The 24,923-nt window shown below is 43.8% G+C and overlaps 1 protein-coding gene across 2 annotated transcripts; it reads right to left on the bottom strand.

Annotated features, from left to right (window-relative positions):
* Window positions 1-278: 278 nt before the first annotated feature.
* Window positions 279-20,530, bottom strand: LOC149525581 (uncharacterized). Of its 2 annotated transcripts, none has more exons than XM_089779840.1 (5): window positions 20,086-20,530; window positions 16,108-16,218; window positions 12,808-12,878; window positions 7,645-7,787; window positions 279-466 (listed from the first exon to the last, which is right to left on the bottom strand). In XM_089779840.1, exons 2-5 carry the CDS (start codon window positions 16,115-16,117, stop codon window positions 343-345), a joined length of 348 nt encoding a protein of 115 aa, XP_089635966.1. In that variant the 5' UTR covers window positions 16,118-16,218; window positions 20,086-20,530; the 3' UTR covers window positions 279-342. The 2 variants fall into 2 exon arrangements, with proteins under 2 accessions (XP_089635966.1, XP_089635962.1); XM_089779836.1 differs by having other exon boundaries at window positions 12,808-12,883; window positions 20,086-20,526.
* Between the last annotated feature and the right edge of the window lie 4,393 nt (window positions 20,531-24,923).

Genomic DNA, 24,923 nt, shown 5'->3' with positions numbered 1-24,923 from the left:
CGGATGCAATGCTGGAACTGCTAGCGCAAGTGCACTTGAAACGCAACCCCCATCTTTTCCATTATTTTCAATGGGAAAATTGACCCCAAATAACACGTTTTCTCTTAGCATGATCATTTTCTGAAATGTATCTACCGTTCTTGAATCTCCAAGTATCAGACCACTGTATTTTTATTCTAAAAGTCTGAGGGAAAAAAGTGCAGTGGACTGTTTGTGGCAGATTTAGTCCCCTGAAAGCTATTAAATCCCAGCTCCTTATGAATACAATCAAAGGGAAAGAGAATGTTTTATTTCAAACACACAACAGTGACCAGGTACAAAATATATTTTAAAAGACAATTTTTATTTCTTCCCATCATTGTCATTTTCTTCTGTTTTTCTGTTTTTCACTCTGGGTCTGGCTTGTACTATTGGCTGGCAGTAGATATACATGGGGATATTTTTAAAATAACTGGACACCCACGGCCTGTGAGGATGGAAAAACACAGTCAAACATTTCATGTTATATACACATTCTTCTATCTTTTGACTCAAAGCCAAAGGAGACCTTTCTTGTGTTATCTATCTGCCGAGATGGTGTTGCAAGCTTGTAAAGGCTTAGGATATTTTCTAAGTGTTAGATGACGGGAAAGGATTGATGATATTCATGCAGGTGCTTCAGAGAACTAGATCACACATTCAACTTATTAAATTAATACTCAAAAAGGTTCTATAACTAAATAATAGAACAATCCCTAGAATGCATTCATCTACTGGATTTTTTTTTAGAGATCTTGTAATAGCCACATTTTTCACTTCTGGGTCATCAGTTTAAATCCAATGGTAATGATGGAATATAGTTACCATTTCTCAGCTGTTTGGCAGTCCTTGTGAAATGAAATGGTGCATTTGTTCAAGTTCCTAGTGAAGAACTATCTATGTTCCAAGAGTACCAATCTCAGGGTATGTCTACACTGCAGAGGCCGTTTTTCCGAAAAATATATACTGACATCCACACTGCTATTGCATTCTTTCGACAGAAAGTCGAAACAACGGAGGGGCTTTTCTGACAGCAGTAACCTCTTTCTACAAGGAATAAGCCTTTTTCTAAAAGAGCTCCAAAAGGCATGTGTGGACAGGGAAAAGGGGAAAGGGTTGGTTTTTTTTCGAAAAAAGAGGCCTCCAGGAAATAACTCAGGTGCCCTAGTGGCCACTCCATCCAAAGTAATCAGAACTCTATAGTTCCTGCCTCCTGGCACCTTTTAAGGCTGCAGGCACCCTGGACAAGCCTTGTGGCAGGAAGTCGGCCCTGGAGCAGCACCCGACCATGTGGCTCTCCCTGCCACAGGCATTGCCAGCCATAGCCCAGTGTGACGGGTCGCGCCGCCCCCACACCCCACCCGGCGGCCCGTCCCGCACTCAGCCCGCGATCGCGCTGTCTCTCCTGGGCGCCACCCAGGGAGCGCGGCGGCACTGCGGGGCCTGCTCCCTTGCCGCGGCCCGGATGACGGGCAGCGCGGCAGGGCGGGGCTACACCCGGACGATGACGCACGGCGGGGGCGGAGCCTCGGCGACGTGGCGTCTGACGTCACCGGGCACAGACGCACGGTGGGGGCGGAGCCTGGTGACATGGCGCACTGCGTCACCAGGACTGGACGCCGGCGGGGAATTCAAAAAGAGGGGGGGAACGGGGGAAGAGGGGAAGGACGGAGGAGCAAGGAGGGGAAGGAGGGAGACGGAGAGCGAGCAGGGAGGAGGAAAGGAACGGAGAAGGAGGAGAGAGCGGAGGAGGAGGAAAGAGCGGAGGAGGAGGGGAGAACAGAGGAGGAAGGAGGCACAGGACACTGAAGGAGAGGCACGCAGCACAAGAAGGAGGGAAGTGGAGGAGCACGAGTGGTGAGGGGGACTGTAAAAAAAAAAGGGGGCAAGCAGAAGCGGCGGGGGGGCAGGACGGGCTCCCGCGTTACACCCAGTCACAATCCCCCCCAAGATCCTCTTGGCCCTCGCAGGGAGCAGCACCAGGGCTCCTAGGATCCAGCCAGGGGTAGCATGTGACAGGCACCCTCCTGGTCCGGCGTGGAGATCCTGTCCCTCCTCGAGCTGTGGGGAAAGGAGGAGACCCTACAAGATCTCCACTTACAGTGCCAAAATGCTGAAATCTATGGGTGCATGGCTGAGGCCCTGGCAGAGAGAGGACACTCCCCAGATCTTAGAACAGGTCCAGAGTAAAGTCAAGGAGCTTCACCAGGGCTATGCCAGGACCAGGGAGTGTACCTCATGCTCTAGGGCAGGACCCCACTCCTGTCCCTATTACCAGGAGCTGCACCTTTCCCCAACTGTGGTGACCAATTCCAGCCTTAAGACACTCATTGTCACCTGCCCAGAGGTCGTGGAGGAGGAGGAGGGACAACAGGGGCAGGAGGAGGAGGACATGGCCAGCACTGTGACACTGAGCCTGGAGCCTGTACCCCTGGGACTGGACATCTCTCAGGCATCCTCTGATGGCGGGGAGAGATCATTAGGTGAACGCTCTCAGTTTTGCATACACACAGGGTGGGGAAGGGGGAAATGGGGTGTGATTGTCGCTCAGCCTGCTCGCCATGGACATCGTACTGCAGTCGGTGCATGTGAAACCACATGCAGTGCCAGTGTGCGCCACGCGGCCTCGGGAGGCAGCCCCGGGCACCCCCGGGATCCTATTCACAGGCTCAGAGGAGGCCACACACACGTCTGACCCCTGATCCCTCCCACTACCAACCACTGCTGGAAGCAGGCTGGGCACAAGGGCACATGCACAATCCCAGATACCCTGAGAAGAGCCACACACAGCACACACACTTGCCTGCCTGCGTGAGGCAGCACCTGCACCCACGGACAGCACTGCCAGGTGCAGGCGTGCATGCGGGCCCCAGGGAGGGCCAGACTGGTCCAGGCCCTTATCCTACCCATAGGATCCCACTGTGGCTGGACACTTCCCTTTCATGGTTGTCAGTGGGTGGAGTTGGGAAACGGGCATCGTGGTCCCCATGGCACCTCGGGGCCCCTGTGAGGCAGGGCCTGCTGTGCAGGCTATAAATGGCCTTGCTACCAAAACATCCCCGTCCTCTGGCCCGAGGACGGTTGCTCGCTGCTCACAGAGGAGGGCATGGCCTCAGGGACAATGTCTACCTGGATGACAGACTGCCTCTCCCTCTTTATTCTCCATAGCCAGACGAGCTGTCACTGAGGGGCAATCCATGCCAGCCGAGGCAACCGGCTGACCCTGGGGAACCCGAAAGTGCATGAGAGTCCACGAGGACCTCCTGAGGCATCCTGCAGGCATCCTGTGCAACATGCAACAGATACTGGCACAGAAGATCCGGGAGGATGCTGAGTGGCGGACCCATACGTGGGAATACCTCATGCAGCAGGGCAACAACATGTATGCCATCATGCCACAAATGATTGCAGACACTACTGCTGGCCCTGTTCCTGCCTCCGACCCTCCTGACTCCCAGTCTGCCCATTCCCACTCCCTCTGCCCCTGACCAATGCCTATGCCCCCTCCCCAAGTGATGCCTATGCCCCCTGCTCCTGCACCCCCTGCCATCCTTGATCCCGCTCCAGCTCCCCCTCCTGCGCACCCTGCTGTTGTCCCAGGCCCCACCCAACCCCAAGTTCACCGAGGTCCCTGGACCCGAGGTGGCACTTCCAGCTTCCCCCCATGCCACTCCCAGCCCTGAGTTGCCCCTTCTCCCTCCTCTCCAGGTTCTCAGACCCCCTCCTCCCCAGTTCATTTTATTGAAAGAAAAATACAAAGTGTTTTGTGTTGAAATCAAAACAGGTGTCAAACAGAGGTCAGGGAAGGGGCGAAGGGAGGGTTGTAGTGGGAAAGGGTTAGTGGAGCAAGGCACAGGCCCCTAGTGGGGAGGTCCGGGGGAGAGTTACTGGGGTCCTTAAGAGAAATTCTCCCTCAGGGCCTTCTGGATGTGCACCCTGGCCTGATGGGCCTTGCGGGTGGCAGCTGTACGCAACTGCCCGAAGGCCTCCCCTTCGTGGCTGGTCTCTTCCCTCCACCCCAGTAGCAAGGCCTCCCCCTTCCTCTCCACGATGTTTTAGAGAACACAACATGCTGAGATGACCCGGGGATGTTGTGCTTCCCCACGTCAAAGCGGGTCAGGAGGCACCTGAACCACGCCTTGAGGTGCCTGAAGGTACATTCCACCTGCATCCTCGCCCGGCTGAAGTGGACATTGAATTAGTCCCTGCTGGGGTCCAAGTGGCTGGTATTGGTTTCATAAGCCACAGCATAAGGGGGTAGGCCACGTCCCCTACAATGCACAGTGGCATGTGTTCATCCCCAATGTGAAATTCATGTGGGGGGAAGAATGTGCCTGCCTCCAGCTTCCCGTACAGGTTTGAGTTCCTAAATACACGGGTGTCATGCACCCTGCCCGACCACCCGAAAAAAATGTCAGTGAACTGTCCACGGTGGTCGAGTAGGGCCTATAGCACCATCGAGAAGTACCCCCTGTGGTTCATGTACTGAGCTGCTTGATGACTTGGTGCGCAGATCAGGATGTGGGTTCCATCAATTGCTCCACCAGAGTAGAGGAACCCCAGGGTGGCAAATCCTGTGACGATCAGGTCCAGGTCTCCCAGGCAGATGACCCTGTGCAGCAGGATGGAATTGATGGCCCTCACAACCTGCAAAAGGAGACAAACAAACACACAAAACAGAGAATGAGAGAGGGAGTGCCTGAGCCCCTGGGAGGTGCCTGCTCCCCTCTCTTCCCCACCTCAAACACCCCAAGAGCCACCCCCTATGAGGCTGCCTCTCTTGCAGCAGGGGTATGTGAGGGTGGGATGGCACAACCCCCTGGGACGGGGCTTCCTCCCCCAACCCTGAACTCTCCTACCCCCCTTTCCCTACAGTTCCCTTTCCCAGGACTCCCCCCCCCCCCCCGCCCATACAGGGACTGCGGCCCGAGAGTGCCTTACCTCCATAACGAAGGCCCCAATGGTGGATTTCCCCACGTTGAACTAGTTGCCCACCGACCTGTAGCTGTCTGGGGTGGCGAGCTTCCAGAGGGCGATGGCGACCCGTTTCTCCAGGGGATGGTGGGCTGCAGGTGGGTGTCGCATTGTTGGAGGGCAGGGGTGAGCCAGGCACGCTGCTCCCAAAAGATGGCCTTCCACATGCAGAAGTTTTGGAGCCACTGATGGTCATCCCACCACTCCATGACCAGCCAGTCCCACCAGTCAGAACTGGCTTCCAGCCTCCAAAACCATCTCTCCACTGTGGGGTGTGGTTGCGAGGGTCTTGTTCCCACACAAAGGGAGAGGGTCTCAAGAATGAGCTCAGTGTTGAGCTCATGCAGGATCATGAAGGCAGCCTGCAGAAACTGCTGTAGAAACTGCAGCATGGCTGCATGGAGCCATCACATACGCAGGGGCAGCTCCACTCCATGTCAAGAAGAATGCTGCGGCATCCAATAGCTGGGCAACCAGGGCACGCACTGCTACAGCTTTTCTGTCCCTCAGAGAGGAAGGCAAGCATGCAGCAGAAGCAGAGACATGGCTGTCCAGGGGGGTCCCTTTAAGTACTCCTCTCAACTAGGCTTAGGCAACAGCATTTGGAAGCAACTATTGACCTAATCCCCTGCCTGAAGTGGTTCCGGGTGGCCTTATATATGAGTGGCCTTATAATATCCAATCAATGTGGACACTATCTTTCAAAAAAGCAGATAGTTTTTTCGATGTGCTTTTGCTCTGTAGATGTTCTCTTTCAAAAAAAGTTTTTCCAGAAGATCTCTTCCAGGAAAACTGCTTTCGAAAGTAGCTTGCAGTCTAGACACAGCCTCACTCAGCACTAAATGGCACCCTGTTTATCTCAGCACAAAGGCTAAGAAATGAGAGGGATATCAATACTGAAGCTGAGATGGATGCCACTGAACAAGAATGAGGCATATGTTGGCAGGAAGATACGAGGAAGCTTTCCTTCTCACTACTGTTATATCCATGGTGGGTATGAAGAGCCATTCTTTCCCCAAGGACTGCCAATTCCACACCTTTAATAAGGACTAGTAGAAAACCTGTTCTTTGGAGTCAAGGACTGTACACATTATAGAAAGCCACTTATTGTACAGCCCATGTTTAGGCTGGGCTTTGATGCAGCCAGAGTGCCACAATACAATAGCCTCATTAGCAGTACAGTAATTTTTTAGTGGCAGGTAAACCGAGCACTTCAGTTTTACATTCATATTTTTAAAGGCCATTTACAGAACAGTTTGCTTTTCATTTTGCTGAATGTCTATTTTACATAGAAGCTTCTCACTCGTTATCTGTTCTTTCTACTCCTACCAATTTGTTTTGATTATTCCTGGCCATCAGGTTTAAGCTCCAATATATTGGCTTTGAGAGGGTTATTAAATAATCTTTTGATATCTCCAGTCTTCCAAGAATACTATTAAGGCTTATACACTAACATCTTGTTTTCAGTATGCTTTCTAAAACCGAGCAGTACCCTAAACCTCTGCAAGACTGTATAGAAAAGCAGAACCCAGGACTGCCTATGACCTTTCCTCTGTTTACATTAAAAGTAAGTAACCTAGAGTCAGATGGTTTATATTCAATCAGGATTACAATCTGCTAGCTTTCGTGGGGCAATGCAGGAAGAAGATAAATACAGATTTTTATCCTTTATGTATTTGTTGGATAAGCAACTGTAGCTAAATTAAAATAACTAGAAATATAGTCATTCCAAATATTCTGCAAGTCATGTAGGTTCAGATTAAAATCAAAGCAAACAGCTTTGCAAGTGGCATGCTGAAGAGTATTAGTTGCAACAATGGTTTAATCTCCCTACTCAATGATCTTTCCTGAGCTTGTTTAAAATAAAAATGTTGTGCCAGTGGCTAAATTCAAGGGGAAAAGCTGCAGATCATTGATTTCTTCACAAGTGCATGGCAAATCATGCAAGAAATTTTCCCTTTCTTTTCAGCTTTAGCTTTGAAAGCCTTCTTTGGTGATCCTATGTACTTTCAGCAAAGAATCATCAAAAATGTAGGGCTAGAAGGGACCTTGAGAGATCATCAAGCCCAACCCCTAAACTGAGGCAGGAATGAGGAAACCTAGATCATGCCTGACAAGTGTTTGTCAAACCCATGCTTCCCAATCTTCAGTGATGAGGTGCTACATCCTCCCTTGGAAGTTTATTCCAGATCTTAGCTCCCCTTATAGTTAGAATTTTTTTCTCATGTCTAAGCTAAATCTCGCTTAATGCAGATTAAGTCCCTTCTTATCCTCCCTTCAGTGGACACACGGAACAGTTGCTCCAGCCTCTTTATAAAGGCCGTTACTATATTTCAGTGTTTCTCCAAGTGGTCTTTGCTGCTACTGGGCTGTTCCAGTTTTAGTTACTGGCTCCCAGCCATGGAGCCTTGCGGCTCCCATTGGCTTCAGTTTGCTGTTTGCAGCCAAGGGGAGCCGTGGGAACCCATTAATGAGGGGTTAATCTCTCATTTTCCACACAATCCTAAAGAAGTTTGTTTAAACCGGATAGTGGCAGTCAGGAGTGAAATCTGTAACCATCCTACAGGACACATTAGAGAAATAGTCCATCTTTACGCTGAATAATCTTCTGTTTGGTGTTATATATATGTGCTGAACAATTAATATCCTTACCTGCTGAAGTGCTGGTTCTGTGTGATGTAACACAGATTCCTCCATCTGTCTCTGTTTTCTTCCTTTTGCACCTTTGCTTGTTCTTTCTGCTGATTCCGTTGTTTCCGTGTCCTTTCCTGGGTTTCTGATTCAAAGTAGAAAAGCTGTGCCAGAGATACACTAATTATTCAAGAAGCAAGTGTCTCTTGTACAATTACGTTTATAATTCCATAATTACAAGCTTTGGTAAACACATGTTAGCAAGCAATTTGCTTTCTTCTGTGTCTGTCCCATAGCACAATGGTACACCAAACAAACAGATCAAGTAAGGTATAACTTACACATGTCCTGTAAAAATAATACCAGGACACAAATAATATCTTCACCGTCTGAAGTAAGAAAAGCAAGTATGTGATTATCTGTACACTTTGAAACAGACTGAGGAGCACAATTTATTTATGTTTATGCAGACTCAATATCCCCCCCCTCCAATATTTTAATTTTAGATTAATATTGTTTCTGTTCTTTGAATTCCTGGTATCCCATTTCCCCACATGTGAGAACCACAGAGGGGTTTTAACATGAAATAATTTTTAAAAATTCTTTCCTTTTCTTATTATTATAATATTAAAAATAATGTAGGGTTTCAGTTCTGTGGCTGTGAAGTGAGTTTTGCTTGCTATAAACCACCAAGCAAGATATTCTTGTAATATTTATTAATGTAAGCAGGGGCTGAACTGCTGCTTGCTATCAGCCAACTAAAAGGAGGGGTGGGTGTGCCCACTACAATTGTTTAGCTCTGCAAGGTAATTAACTGTTAACTGTTGATATGTAAATACAGCTCAGGAGAGAATCCGAGGTGTGGCTATGTAAATCCCATTCAGCCAGGGCTGATGGAGGGTCAGTGCTGGTAAGTGCTTTTGCAGAAAAGTGTCCGTGCCAATCTAGACGCTCTTTTCCGCAAATGCTTTTAACGGAAAATGTTAAAAGCATTTGCAGAAAATCATGCCAGTCTAGACGTAGCCAATGAGTTTAAGGCAACTGAAATAATTTGAAATTCTGTGAAATACAATCAAATGTGAGGGCAGGTTTATATTACTGCTTACAGTGAAACCTTTGTTATCCGGCACTCTGTTAGACAGAAAACTTTGTTAACCGGCATTGCCCCCAGCCACAATACTGTCACATCTTCAGGCGCACAGGCCTGGCTTGGTTTACCATGATTGGTTTAACAATTTTTTATTTAAGAAGTACTAATCATCTTTAACTCAAAATAGAAATGTGAGACCAACTGCTTCACACTACAAAACTGTCAATATTAAAAATTTTAGTTTTACTATAATTGTCCATAAGTTTTTCCTAGGTTGATGGGACCCTCAGATAACTGGAATTTTTAGATAACTGGAACACCCTAATCCCCGAGCGTGCCAGATAACACAGGTTTTATAGGTATAACTTACATCACTCCCGGGGGCTACATCTACACTGCATCCCTCTTGCACAAAGTCTATGCAAATGAAGCATGGATTAGCATATTGCTATGCTTCATTTGCATAATTAATTTGGGACTGTTTTTGTGCAAGAGGCTTTTGCACAAAAAGGAGCCGTCTACACAGCTCTGTTTTGCACAAAAACATCCTCTTGCACAAGAGCCGTTCTTCCTGAAAAAATTGGGAAGAGCGGCTTTTGTGCAAGAGGGTGTTTTTGCGTAAAACGGAGCCGTGTAGATAGCTCCATTTTGCATAAAAGCCTCTTGCACAAAAACAGCCCCTAATTAATTATTCAAATGAAGTTTAGCAATATGCTAATCCATGTTTCATTTGCATAGGCTTTTGCTCAAGAGGGATGCAGTGTAGACGTTTGGACTGGCATGGTTTTCTGGAAATGCTTTTAACGGAAAAGTTTTCCGTTAAAAGCATTTTCAGAACAGAGCGTCTAGATTGGCACAGACGCTTTTCCGCAAAAGCACTTTTTGTGAAAAAGCATCCGTGCCAATCTAGACGCGCTTTTCCGCAAAAAAGTCTCGAACGCAATTTTCGCAATCGGGGCTTTTTTGCAGAAAACAAGTCTGAGCTGTCTACACTGGCCCTTTTGTGCAAAAGTTTTGCGCAAAAGGACTTTTGCCCGAATGGGAGCAGCATAGTATTTCCGTAAGAACACTGATAATGTTTCATGAGATCGTCAGTGCTTTTGCGGAAATTCAAGCGGCCAGTGTAGACAGCTGGCAAGTTTTTCCGGAAAAGCGGCTGATTTTCCAGAAAAACTGGCCAGTCTAGACACAGCGTAGATGAGCTACAGCAGGGCAGCTCCACTGCTATATTATTTCTAATGTAGACTAGCCTTTAAAGTTAGTGCCAGTTGGCAGCACTCATTTATTTGAATCAGACTTCCTTTTTACAACAGAACTAGACAACTACTGTCATGAGAGAGAATAAGAGGAAAGAACAGAAAAAAAAATCAGCTTCTGCTTTTGAGGCTTGCAGATCACATGACCCTTAAGCCACTCCTGATTGTCAGCTTTACTCCCCTGACACTGGAAAACCTTTGGTGGTGTTATTCTTATTTTCTTCTGTCCCAGACTGTGGACAGAAAAGACTGCATCACAATATTAGATATGCTCCAGCTGGTTACACTGGACTTTTATTAGACTAAAGGCAAAGATGACAGAAAGGAGGCATGAGGTATAGAATCATAGAATCACACAATCCTAGAACTGGAAGGGACCTCAGGAAGTCATCAAGTCCGATCTCCTGTCCTCATGGCAGGACCAAGCACCGTCTAGACCAGTGTTTCTGAAAGCGTTCCATGGAATCACTTTGAGAAACATATTAACTGGCCACCCCGGTTTGTTTATTTATCAACACTGCAGCCACGGAGCTTCGCAGCTCCCATTGGCTCCATCTTGTCCTTTGCAGCCAAGCGGAACAGCAGGAAGCATGGGCCGGGTCACCACTTCCCACTGCTCCACTTGGCTGCAAAGAGTGAAACGGAGCCAATGGGAGCCACGAGGCTCCTTGGCCGCGGCGTCAGTAAATAAACAAACCAGAGTGGCCAGTTAATGTGTTTCTCAAAGTGATTCCATGGAATACTTTCAGAAACACTGGTCTAGATCATCCCCGATAGACATCTATCCAACCTGCCCTTAAATACCTCCAGTGATGGAGATTCCACAAGCTGCTTAGGCAACTTATTCCAGTGTTTAACCACCCTGACAGTTAGGAAGTTTTTCCTAATGTCCAACCTAAAGCTCCCTTGCTGCTATTTAAGCCCATTACTTCTTGTCCTATCATCAGAGGCCAAGGAGTATAAGGCGAAGCAGTTCCTCAGGGCCTAGCTATGGAGATGGTGATGTTGTCTAAGTCCCATTCCTCAGCGGTGAGAACATCCAATAGGATTAGGAAAAAAAAATGAAGACCATTGGTGAAAGTGTAAATCTGTCCATCTTTGGTGGTAGTAGTCGACAACCCGAGAGTCAGTGCTGGTTAACATGATGAAGGTGCTGCTGCCCAAAGTTCCCTGTTCTATCTAACAATAGGTAAGTGGTCCCCAGAAAAAAATGCCCAAAAGGTGCAGTAAGCTTGTACACCACTAGTGCCCTCAAGCAAACTTCTACACAGTCACAGCATCTCATTTTAAGATTCTGAGCTGTTGCTGTAACAAATTTGTCATCTCCACAGAAGCTTTGGAATCATCCTATCCACAATTCTGTCAGTGCAAATAAACATTGCCCACCCTTTCTTTATCATCTTTGCTCAATTCCACCTAATCTGCTTATGAATTAAATATCCCTTCCTTCTACTCCTTCTCCCCCATTTTGGACAATGTAAGACTTTGACGCAATGCCAAGATGCACAGGATCAGAGTCTGGTGTCCCTGCGGGGGCAGACAGAATTCTGGATCTTTGGATGGGGGAGGGGAGAGGAACACCTTATTAGCGCCTTCAGTAGAACTGATGTGCTGATGTGTAGAGCCTGCACACCCAGCTAGATGGTGAGGTACTGATTAGGTGAGTTGAGTAGAGCGCCATAGGGTATATTCCTTCTGCAGAGCTCTAGAGGTCTAAGCAGGGTCTCCCACTACTATACTGCTATTTTTAGCAATATAGCATCCCACCGCCTTTCCTGGCCATAGCAAAAGTGTCTTCCTGTGGGGAAAAACTCTGGCAGATCCATCCTGACAGATCCTTTTCCTGCTGCCACCTGCCTGCCAGAGCCTTTCACTGCTATGCATAGCTATGCACTGCAGAGCGTATGCCACATGTAGCTACACATGCCCTATATGCTGCCACAAGTTGAGGCAAGTGTAAATAAGGGCAATGGTTTAAGGTTCACTTGAAAAAGGTTGTTGCCACTCCGCTATGTGCTCCCCCCAGCATTCCTTACAATTTCTTGCAGAATGCCTTTTGCAGATGCAGTTTCCCTTTCCCTGCCAATCCCTTGCTACTGTACCAGTGGCTTCTGAAGATCATATTTTACCATTAAAATGGCTGATTGTTTAGCTCAAATCTGCTTGTGGTTAATACTTTATGTTGTGTATGCAGTTAAATTACTATAATTTTAGTGGTGTCATATCTGTTAATTTTGGCCATGCCATTTTGCTGGCCAAACTTGTGCACGGCACTGGAAGCTGCATCAAGGTGTACAGGATCATATCCACAAACAGCAGCCTCCTTTTAGGGCAAAGGAGAAAATGTCTAATAGTACAAGAGGTTATCTCATTCCTACTATCTCCGTTGTACTCTCAAGCCTCCTTCCTCTGGGTCGTGATATTTCCACTCTTCACCACCTTCCACCCCCAGCAGCAGCAGCCAGACATTGACCCAGGGCCACAAAGTATATTTTTGTACTGTACTTTGGTGCTCTTTCCTGTCTCCTGAATTAAAATGACTCTGCTTGGTGAGGCATTGTCAAAACTTCCTTGGACAATGACTTCTTTTGAATAATAGATGATCAAAGTGAGAGGTACTCGTGATCTATTATTCAAATGATGGCATTAGTCAGAGAAGAAAAAGACCATGATCAGATTCAATATAATCACAGGATGGCAATCAACCTCCAGACACATACTAGTAGCTGCTTTCATGGCATAACACAGGGCCTGAGGACTGGCGCCAGAATGTCAGATTGGCAAGATTTAATTAGTACTTAATAAAATGAAAAGGTGTAATTTATACTTCTTTGATACCTTCGTTAACAAACTGTATTCTTCTTGCTGCCTTTGGTCCTCTAAGGGTCGTGGGCCTTCCTGTTTTTCTTCTGTTCTGAACAGCAGTTGGGAGAAAAGAAAATACAGCAACAGCTGTGGCTGTGTGAAATGGTAGCACTTTTACTGCATCAAGCTAACAAAAGTAAGCTGCATATTTTTTGTACAGTACACACCTTACTAAGCTACATAAACCCGAGAACAATATTTCAACTCAATCTTCAGGATAACGGAGATCTTCAGCTGGCATTAATTGGTGAATCTCCACTAAAGTCAGTGGATTTGTGCTGATTTACACCAGCTGAGAAGAAGCTGGGCTTAGGGATCTACAAATTAATAGTATTCTACATTGCCATATCTATTCAAAGACATATGGTCCATACAAAAGAGGGGACACAGCATTCTAAAAGTTAGATTAGATGGTGAGGAGTTAGAGTTTCTACAATTTATACCTGACTCTGCCAGTGACAATCTGCAAGACCTTAAACAGGTCATTTAACATATCTTTGGCTCAGTCTCCCCTTGTTTAAAGCACAGATGATTATACTCCTTATAGTACCTCCTAAGGATGTTATGAGGCTTAAATCATTACTGCTTATTATTATTTGTTATTTTACTGTACCACCCAGGAGCTGCAGCCACTGATTAGGACCCCATAGGACTAAGCACTGTACAAATGCAGAAAGGTCCCTACTCCAAAGACCATTAATGCTTTAAAGCCCTTTGAAGTTCTTCAAGTGCTACAAAAGAACAAAAGTCTTGTTGGCATTTGTTACTCAAGTTATAATAAATGGAATGAAGAGTCATGCTGAAAATAAAGAGAAAACTAGTGCTGCAGATAAACTCATCAGATAAACAATGTGCAAAGGCAGTACTGTATCAGGAGACAAGAGTACATAGTCCTGGCCCCACTGAATAAATGGCAAAACTCCTAACAGTTTTAATGGGATCAGGGTTTTCTCACTTGGTTCTTCTGCCATATTGTCTTTTACAGTCTTTCCATCAAAGTCTTTTTCGACTATTACTCCACTGTTTAGAGGGCTAAGAGATTTAGACACTGCATGAACCAACACTGAATGTTTCTAAATATTTTTAGCTTAACATGGATTTGCAAGATTCCTTGATAAGAGGTATTTGTTAAGATTGCCATGTTTTTCATGGACAGAATAGCTCAGAAAAAAATTAGTGCAATGCCTCAGATTAAATAAAAGTAGTGCTAACTAATCTCTTATTTTACCAGAATCTGGGAAGAAAAGTCTGTCATTGGCCTCCTGAGTACTTCTGAATGAACAAGTAAATTGCTTATTGCATTCATATATTTTATAAGGAGTACGTCTTCAGAATTTCCTACCTCATTACCTTATTCCCCTTAAAAAGCTTTCCCATTTTCCTTTCCATATCACCTGCCTTGATGCTTGTGAATGGCTTTTTAATGACCAACATTGTTTTCACTCAGGTATCCCCTTATGGAACAACCCATAGCAATGGAGGAGGAAAGGAAGCTCCATTAAACACTGAGAATACTTATTTGAAGGCTGTTCCTTTTTAATTATTTGTATTACTGGAAGATTTACCCAGTGTTGTTCGAGTCATTAACTCAAATAAGTTCTGTTTTTTTTTCATTTAAATCATTGTTCCGGGGTGGGGCTGGGAATGAGGAGTTCAGTATGAAGGCATCCCTTTGGGGAGAGGACAACCTAAGTTTTCTCTCACTGGAACTGGTTGGGGCCAGCTGAAAAGTGCCTGACCATGGATGCTGTGGCTCCAGTTGGCACAGATGAGGGAAGGGTGCATATCTCCCTAGCTGGGGGACAGACATGCAAACAGACAAACTCTCTGAAAAATATAATAAATAGCTGTCCCTTTCTCTACCCATGACCTCTGCTGGCACAATGAGGTTGTAGCTGTTCTGATCCCCATCTCTGGCACCTTGCTGTCCTCTTGTGGTCATTCTGCAGTATAACACCCTCCTGCCAGACGCCTCCCTTTCCACTTTATGACAAAACAGTCAAATTCCATGCACTTCTTATTAACCTGGTACAACCAAACCCTAATTTTACTTTAAGTCATGATAAAGTATGAGGAAGCTGCATACCAAATTTGGTGGTCCTAGCTCTTACCATTTAGGAGGAATTATTGAATAAATGAACTCACAGATGGACAGACAAACATTTCTAAAATATATAGTAAGATATGCATAGTCTTCAAGTATGGCAGTAGTCCAATAACATGCGGTATATGGACTGTTATTAGGAATATAACATTCTATTTACAATTACATTTTACTTTGTTCTAATTTTTGCCTAAATATTGTGAATTTCTGAAGCTAAAATATAGTTAGATACTTTAAGTGGAGCCATGTAGATACTGAAAAAATTGTCAATGTTCTTTCATATCTAGATTCACTGGTTCTATATCAACCCAGTGAAAAATTTTGTAATCTAACACCTTTTCAATGGGGCCTACGTGAGAGTACTTATGATCAGAGTCTAGTTCAAAATGAGCAAGTGTCTATATTACAAATTGTACTAATTAACATATTTTATGGTACCTTCCAGCAGATACCAAGAACTGAATACTTTGTCTCCAGCTGCAGCATCCCTATGGTATACAGCAGCCTTCTGAGTCATGGAGAATGGGGTGGATCATTATGCTACTATTATGATTTATACTCATTTTCCACGTATCTTAGAGAAACAACCAGACCTGAAGTCTAAGGCTTTGTTTACATACTGAGGTAGTTAACACTACAGGCACTGATTTCAAAAGTGCACTAATGTGCTCTGCATTAATTTGCCTGTGCGGACCCTAATGGTATATACTAATATTCCTTAGAATGCTTTAACACTAAATTAAAACACAGTGGGGATCATTTAATGTGCACCAACAGAGACTACACAGACCAATAAATACAAAACACGTTAGTGGGCTTTAGAAGCCCTACAGATTTTCAAAAGCACTAATGTGAATTGGGAGCACAAAGTCCAAGGAAACTCATGCTTGAAAGTTCCACTGAAAACATTCAAACTTTTGAAAATCCTACCCAAGATAAATAAAGATTTTTCATTGACTTAAAAACACAAACTTCCCTTCAATAGGAACAGTGGGGTCAAAGCCTATTATTTACTTAAAAGCACTTCAGGGAGACAACCACTTCCTCAAATTTCAAAGCATAGAGCTTCTGAGTCACAATTTACATTGAAATCATCAGCAGTCAGTGCATCCAAGACCTAACCATCTACGATAATGTATAACATTTATTATGTGCAGATTGATTCCTACCTGCTGCCATAAGCTGCTGTTGGTCTTTCTTCAGGTTCTCCTGGCACGGTTTGGACTGTTACTGGAAGGATCTGGCTGACTCCCATCAGAGTTTAGCCATTCTGCCTAATCCTATGGAATAGGAATAAAATTACCCAGTACTTAAACAAAATCCTTCATTTTAGACTTCCTATCCAGGTGCTCCTGGAGCATTCATCCCTGTGGTATCTAAATGCTGAACCTACTGGGCAGGACAATGGCAGCTGCAGATTAGAACTTAAATCCTGGTGAGGAAATTTAACCATCAACTTTCTAACTAAGTAGTGAGAGTGCTACCATTGGAACACTGAAGAGACATGACATAAAAGTGAAGGAATATGTGGCATTGGGGGTATAGCTGCTGAAGTAAGAGGCAAAATGTAAACCCAATTGAAATCACAGTTGTTTCTTAGTGTTCATAATGTGGTCACAACTTTCAGAAGACTGAAGTCTGTGAAGTCCATTGAAATTTTGCCTTTGACTTCATTGAGAGCAGGTCTCGGTCTTAAGTGAACTAGCACATGCTGTGATCTCCAGAACTTCTAAATATTGAACTTCAATGGTGGCAGAGGGGGAGGGGATATTCAATAGGCAACTAAATGAATCATTTATATAAAAAAATGAAACTGGTGTGTTAAGCTATATCAGCAGCAGCTCAGTTTACTTCTGTAACCATTGGCTACAGTAATGAAATCTATCCTCATTTTCTGATTGCTCTCATATCCTGCAATATGACCCCTGTGTTCCCTCAGCAGACAGCAGTTATTTACAGTAGTATCTTCAGTCAGGACCAAGATATGATGTACCTAAATAGTATAAAAAAGGGAAAGATTACTAAACAAGCACAGATCTGCAATTACCACTCTATTTAGAATATAGGCATTTAAATGGAAGTAGCTGAGTTTCTATTCATGACAGATTTCCTTTTGATGACTTCATAGTATTTTATACAACTCTGCATACTGTGGGATGAAAATGTACATGTGTAAAACAAAGTCATTACTGAAAAAGAAAGTTAATTGTTAGACATGTTCCATTTCTCTCTTTGCTATTGCTTAATTGCTATTTTTTCAAATTGAAGAATCATTATTTCTCAGGACTCATTTAGCACATGTTGTACATTTTATATGCTGCAATGCTCAGAATTGCCTTTTAAGTACTGAAGGAAGCTTAGCAGGTTTTTTTTTATTGTTTTCATCTCAGTCCATTAAGCTCCTAAAATGGATAAAGTCTAAGGCTGTGACATGAATGGAATAAATCTCTGAGCTAGGTTCAATGAATGCCAAGATATTTATTCTAAATAAATGATTACCCCAGTTAGATATTTGTAATGCTTGACGCTTCAAAAAAGCCTCCTACATAAAAAATTCAGCTACCACTTTACAATTGAAAAGCAGTCGTACTCAGAAAATAATGTTAATCTTTCTCTCTCTCTTGAAAGAAATGTTTTAAATTGAATTATATTTTTATTTTTCAATTGTTTTCTAATAGTTTAAAATTACCACATCAGTTTTGAAGGGTGATCTCTTTAGCTTCCTCAGAGACTATAAAAACTAGCTGTTCTTTAAAGATGGTTGATATTTTTCCATTGAAATGTTGATACTAACATCATCTGTTTTTTTGTAAAAAATTCATTTTATGTAAAAAATGCACTTATTAACAAAATTAGTTTTAGTAGAAATTGTTTTAGTGGGAATGAGACATGGAGACTCAGGACTTGTTGACATGGAGACACTCAGGAAAGGTAATCCAATTAATAAAATATGTAAATTTAGAGCACATCAATCAAATGGAATTAAATCTTTGCATAGACACTAATTCAGAATTCAAGTGGTTTTACTTCATTTTAGTTTAATTTACATGTTAGGCCACGTTAGTTCTGAGATTGTCAGCACAGAGGTTTAAAGCCGTTTTAAAATTAAATTTACATTCACAGCATTAGTTACTTCAGATTAAATTTCCTGGGTGTCCCTATGTAGACAAGTCCACAGTGACTACTCAAGGTCACACAAAAAGTTTGTGCAAGAAAAGGGACTTAAAACTAGGTCTCCAGAGTCCCAGGCTTAAGTCCTAATCAGATCATCCTTCCCTGCCTTCCAACATTTCCCAAGATCCATAGAAGTAGGAGACCGTACATCTAGGGCAGTGTTTCTGAAAGTGGTCTGTGAAACCGCTCTGAGGTATGTCTACACTGCACGTTTATTTTGGAATAAGCTATTCCCGAAGATATATTCTGAAATAGCTTATTTCAAAATAGAACACACTCTACAGGGAAGCCTCAAAATTAGTCCGAAGCAGGCTCCCCTAATGTGGATGCACTATCTCGATTTAGAGCCCCAGGAGAAAAATTCCTGGGAGAAATTACTTAGAAGAGCCTTGGTGAGGCTCTATTTCAAAATGGCAGCAGTCCACTGGAGCATCCACACTGAAGCTAGTTCAAAACTGCTAATTTAGTAGAGAAGTTATTCCTCATGGAAAGAGGTTTACAGAAGGCGGAATAAGCAGCCCATTATTTTGAAGTAATGGAATTGCTGTGTAGATGTTCGCATTGTTATTTTGGAATAATGCTAGTTATTCTGAAATAAGAGTGCAGTGTAGACGCACCCTGAGAAACCTAACTGGCCACTCTATTATGTTTATTTACTGGCTCCGCTGCCACAGAGCCTCGCAGCTCCCATTGGCTCCATTTCGCTGTTAGCAGCCAAGGGGAGCTGTGGGAAGCAGCAGCCCGTCCCACGCTGCTTCCCAGACTCCCCTTGGCTGCAAACAGTGAACCAGAGCCAATGGGAGCTATGAGGCTATGGAGCTGGTAAAGAAACACACTGAAGCTGCTAGTTAGCACGTTTCTCAGACCACTTTGCCAAACCCTGATCTAGGGTTATATCCTGGCTCCATCAAAGTTAATGGGACTTTTGCTCTGACTTCAGTGGGGCCAGCACTTCATTCCTTGCCTCTTTTGTACTCCCCAAAACACATCATAACTGAGGAAATGATAGTCTAGAATACGTGAAAGATAAAATTTGTAATGATCTGGTCTACTCTGTGGGTTTCTTCAGGGCACAGGGACAATCTAGGACGTGGTGATCCATAATTGAATTTCTATTAAATTAATTATTTGTAACTACATGAAAACTATATGAATTCATCTTAATTAGTGTTATCACAGTGATCCCCAAAGGAAGAGAGAATGATTTCCAGCTTATTCTCAAGGGCTGCTATTTCTGCTGACAAAAATTGGATCTAAAACATCTGACAGAATCTTCTTTTTTTTTCTTTTCTTTTTTTGTGTGTGTAAAATGATATGTTTGGAAGAAACACCAATTTCCCCCTCTGCTGTTTTTTGATACAATTCCTCAAACAATGAAAAAATGATCTGCATTTGTGAAGAAATGTGGAAAAATACACAAATGTTGCTACAGGGATGTCGTAGCTGTTGCAATATTAATTGATTATATTACCTTGACCATTAATTCTTAAAAACAGGGATCATAACACACACACTGTGAAAATTAAACTTCCTGGAAGAAAGAATGCAGATGGGTTTTATGTAAAATGTAAAATTTTCCCGGAGGACATAAGTACATTTATGGCAACCAAATATTAGATAGGATAGTGTAAAGGACAGTGGTCAGAAAACCAGATAATTCTACAGCAATATAGAGCTTTTTATTGAGATGGAAAACAATGGCTACAATTTCTTACCTTTATTTTGTTACCAATTCAATTTGATTGTTATAGCTACAGTACAGAAAAATAATTTCAAGGAATGTGACAGTTGCTTAATCATTAATCAGTTTTTAATAATGTGCCAATTTGATTACTTCTTGTAGTTTACTCAACTATTTGTTATACACAAAAATGCCATGCCAAACTTCTCAGGACATCAGCAGCTCACCACCAGCATAATTTGACCATTTATTATTCCAGAATTAAAAACAGACTATGCTATCAGGATTTTACCTTTGTAGTTTTCTTTTTTTTCTTTTCTCTTTTCTCTTCCCAAATTCCTTTTCTTCCTGTCATGTAATGATGTCCTTTTCTCTTTCATCTATTCTTTCGGCATACAGTATCCTGCCCTTGCTTTCTGATGTAGCTGTGTCTTATGAGCTACCACATTCCTAAATAATGCATTGAGATCAATCTACAGTTTCTCAGCCAATCCTTAACTGGAGCATAAATTCTCTTCTATAGTAACTATCGTATTCTCAGTCAAGTCAAAGTCACTGTTTCACTGGCATAAGTTACCCTTCAGTACTAATTATCTCACGGAGACCAGCTCCTTTGAAATAAACTGAAAAACATAAGGTACAGTGAAAACACAAATGTGGGAACTGAGACATTTTCAAAATAAGTTCAGCTTATAAAAATACAAGATTATATTTAAACTACCAGGAACAGTCAGCCTGAAAAAGAAGTCGGATAGCTTAAATAGCTCTGGAAGGAAAGGAAGTGCATTGCAGAAATGCTCCCACAGTTTGTTACAGTATCTGTGTGTCTGATCTTGCTCCCACATCAGTCAATAAAGCTTTTGCTACAAAATTTCAATGAGAGCAAAATCAGGCTGTAACACATTGTATTTTTGAACACAGAAACACGTCTCATTTCCATCGTTAGCTTCTGGATTTCCACGGTACCTTGTGTCTCCTAGTTTCTCATTTCAAACACACACACTACTTATTTTTAAAAACTATACAAGAATAATCTCCAGGATTTGTCTACTGCTTCTAGTAATGACACTGCAGTGTTTTGGGTAATAAATGGCCCATACAGTCATATATTTTTATTTATAAGGAGAAGTATTTTTTAAATGAAACTCACCTCCTTTTTAAGTGGTTTGTCTTATTCAGCTCTCTCAGGCTGTGTCCAGACTCGAGGGTTTTTTTGAAAAAAGGCTACTTTTTTCGAAAAAACGTCTCCTGCGTCTAGACTACAGCCACGTTCTTTTGAAATTAAATTGAAAGAACGCGGCTTTTCTTTCAATGGCGGAAAACCTAATTTCACGAGGAAGAACGCCTTTTTTTGAAGGCATTCTTGAATGCAAACAGGGCTTTTTCGAAAGAGAGCGTCTAGACTGCCTGGGTGCTATCTTTCGAAAAAGCGGCTTGCTTTTTCGAAAGTACTGCTTGCAGTCTAGACGCTCTTTTTCGAAAAAGCCTCTTTCGAAAGAGGCTTGCAGTCTAGACGTAGCCTCAGTGATTTAGCTTAATTAAGTCCTGATGCAAGACACACATTGAAAGAGAGCAACATAAACTTGGTCCATATTCACTCCTAAAATGCCTATTGTGAAAGCTTTCCTATACGGTAAGAGTGTCTGTGCCTCTAGCTTTCTTCTTTAGAGAAGCACTCAGTCTTGTGTACTGGATAAGTGAGGGGTTAATTAAAAATCTGGACCTGGATGCTGCCCAGATGACACAATCAATAGAGTAAGTAGGACAGTGTGTTGTAGGCTCAAGAAACTGTGTTCCACATGGCCCTATAGACTGAACACCTTGTGAAAGCATACTTTAAATAAATCTGGAACTGGCAGAAAAACAAATGAGCTACGTCTAGATTGCATCCCTTTTTCGTAAAAGGGATGCAAATTAGACGTATTGCAATTGCTAATGAAGCGGGGATTTAAATCTCCCCCACTTCATTAGCATAAAAATGGCTGCCGCTTTTTTTCGGCACAGAGTTTTGCCGGAAAAAAGCGCCAGTCTAGACGCGGATCTTTCGGAAAATAAAGCCTTTTCCGAAAGATCCCTTATCCCTCTTAAAATAAGGGATAAGAGATCTTTCAGAAAAGGCTTTATTTTCCGAAAGATCCACGTCAAGACTGACGCTTTTTCCTGGCAAAGCTCCGTGCCAAAAAAAAAGCGGCAGCCATTTTTATGCTAATGAAGCGGGGGAGATTTAAATCCCCGCTTCATTAGCAATTGCAATACATCTAATTTGCATCCCTTTTACGAAAAAGGGATGCAATCTAGACGTAGCCATGGGACAGAACTCCATATATTCGTTCCCTGACTTAAATATCAAAGTATTGTTATGAGCTGGGTTAAACCTTGGAAAGCTTTGAGTTAAAACCTCATTGTAAGAGACAGTTAAGATGGACATACTTAAAACAAAACCCAACAGAGTAGACCTGTAGCACCTTAGAGTACATCTACACTGCATGGCTATTTTGGGATACTGAAGGAAACCAAAGGTATCCCAAAATAGCTATGCTGCATCTACAAAAGCTGTCTGTTATTTTGAAATATTTTTCGAAATACTAGGCACAGTATTTTGCTAGCCCGGTAAACCTCGTTGTACAAGGGTTAAGAGATGGCTCAAAATAGCACTTTATTTCAAAATTTGGTGCTGTGTAGACATGCCAAATTTCAAAATAAGCTATTATGAAATAGATTCAAGATAAGATACACAATTTGCATAGCACAAATTGCATATCTTATTTTGAGTTTAGGGTGCTGCGTTGACGCGCCCTTAGAGACTAAGGGTATGTCTACACAGCAAAGTTATTTCGAAATAACAGCCGTTATTTTGAAATAACTTTACCAGCATCTACACAGCCAAACTGCTATTTCGAAATTAATTTGAAATAATGGAGGGCTTGTTTTGAAATTGGTAAATCTCATTCCATGAGGAATAGCACCAATTTTGAAATTGCTATTTCCAAATAAGCGCTGTGTAGACGCTTATTTCAAAATAGGGGGCCTCCAGCCCTACCCAGGTGCCCTGGTGGCTACTCTGAGCACAACCAAGAAAACTCCTCTCCCTCCTCCCCTCCCCAGAGCCCTTAAAGGGATAGACTGTAGCCACAGTGCCTGTGCCAGCTCCAAGCCTGTCAGCCCAGAGCCAGCAGTCGCTGCACCTGACCCAGCCACCCCAGCATGAGCCAGGCAGGCAGTGCCAGCCAGCCTTCCACCATTCCCCAGGACCAGTTTACCAGCTCCCAGGAGCCTGCCGGGACTGGAAAAGGTGGGCACTTGCCTGCTCCATTGTGGAGATCAGGGACCTAATTCACGTTTGGGGGATGCCTCCAACATCCATGATCTCAACACTAAATGGAGGAAAGCAACTGTCTACAGGCAGATGGCTGCCAGCCTGGTCACCAAATGCCACATGCGAACCCAGGAATAGATTTGCCTGAAAATAAAGGAGTTGCGGCAGGCGTATGCCAGGGCCACAGGGGGCAGCTCCCATCCAGGGGCAAACCCAGACCCCTGCCCCTATTTTGATGCCATGGACTGCATCCTGGGGGACAGGATGGTCCATGCCCCCCAGGTGGTCATTGACCCTGGGGCAGAGCTTAGCTGCTCCAGCCCCTGCTGCCTCCTCAGCTACTGCTCCTCCTCCCACTTCTTCCTCCCCACACCCCCGGGGATGCCGAGGCCCCCACACCCGCAGTGCTGGGAGATAGTTGGGCCGGTGAGACTCCCAGCCTTGATCTCTGAGCTTACTCATAGACTCATAGACTTTAAGGTCAGAAGGGACCATTATGATCAGCTTCTCCTCCCACTTCCTCCCCTGGCCTCTCCCTGCCAGATCCCTCCTCCCAGGTTTCCCCCTCCCCTCTCCCACCCTCCCTCCTCCTCTCTCCCACTTTCTTTCCCCAGTCTCACCTCAGTTTCATTCCCACCCACCTCAGTTTTGTTCAATAAAGAGGCTTTGTTGTAATGAACACATGTCATTTATTATACAGCAGGAAGGGGGGTTAGGGAGGGGTAAGTGGAAGGATGTGAGGGAGGAATGAGACACAAGCCCCCAGTGGGGCACACCAGGGAGACTGCAGAATGTGCTGCCAGGCTCGCAGCAACATGTCCAGGAGAAACACCAGAGAGCCCAGGGGCGGCTCCAGCTCCATGTTGCAGAGTGCTGTGGTGTCCTGAGTGAGGGCAATCAGAGCACGCAGAGAAAAAAATGCTTTGCTGTCCCTCAGCGAGGTAGGCAAGTAAGCAGGGAAACCTTAGATCCGGCTGTCTGGGGGATCCCTTTAAGCACAGGTCTCAGATAGCCGCAGGCAGCAGCCACACAAGGTAACTCCTGACCTGAGGCCCTGCCAGAACCAGTTCCGGCCAGCCTTAAATGCGATTCAGCATCCTATCAGTGTGGATGCACTATTTCAAAATAGCAAAATGCTATTTCGAAATGCATTTTGTGTCTAGATGCATTATTGCGAAATAAGCTATTTTGAAATAACGCTATAGTGTAGACATAATCTCACAGAAATAAATATAGTATCATGAGCTTTCAGGGCAAAACCCACTTCTTTACATGAGCTTGAGTGGAGATCTGAGGAAGTAGGTTTTGCCCACAAAAACTCATGATCACTACCTGTTGGGCCCGACAATCTAGCTTTATATCATTTTACAGTCCATTTATCCAATCCATACTTATTAACTTGCTGGCAAGAATATTGCAGGAGATTTTGCCATAAGGCCAGGTCCAGACAACCTCTGATGTGCTAGGGAAGCCTTAGGTGTTTTAAAGTATATTAACCAAGGTCAGCCTGTACAGTTTATAGTGTCAGAAAGAAATTTAGAAACAACACAAGATTTTCAAATTTGAGTCCCTGAAGTTAAGGCCAAAATTTCAGAGTTACGGAGCTGGATCCAGGCTGTGGTGTGGTTGTTCCTGGGGCTAGGAAACCCTGAACCTCTCTGCTCCCATCCCACCCCCAATGTTTCCTCTAAGATTTCCTATCCAAGAGTGCAATGAGTTTTGTCTCACCATTTCAGTCCAAGCTTTCAGCAGTCCTGAAAATCTTATCAATTAAGATGCTTCTCTCTCTTTATCTTAAAAAAATATATATATAA

This window comes from Pelodiscus sinensis, chromosome 1 (assembly GCF_052426305.1).
Source record: "Pelodiscus sinensis isolate ZL-2025 chromosome 1, ASM5242630v1, whole genome shotgun sequence".
Classification (NCBI taxonomy): Eukaryota; Metazoa; Chordata; order Testudines; family Trionychidae; genus Pelodiscus; species Pelodiscus sinensis.
Note: the sequence above shows the minus strand (reverse complement) of the source record. Positions and strands in the feature narration are given on the sequence as shown.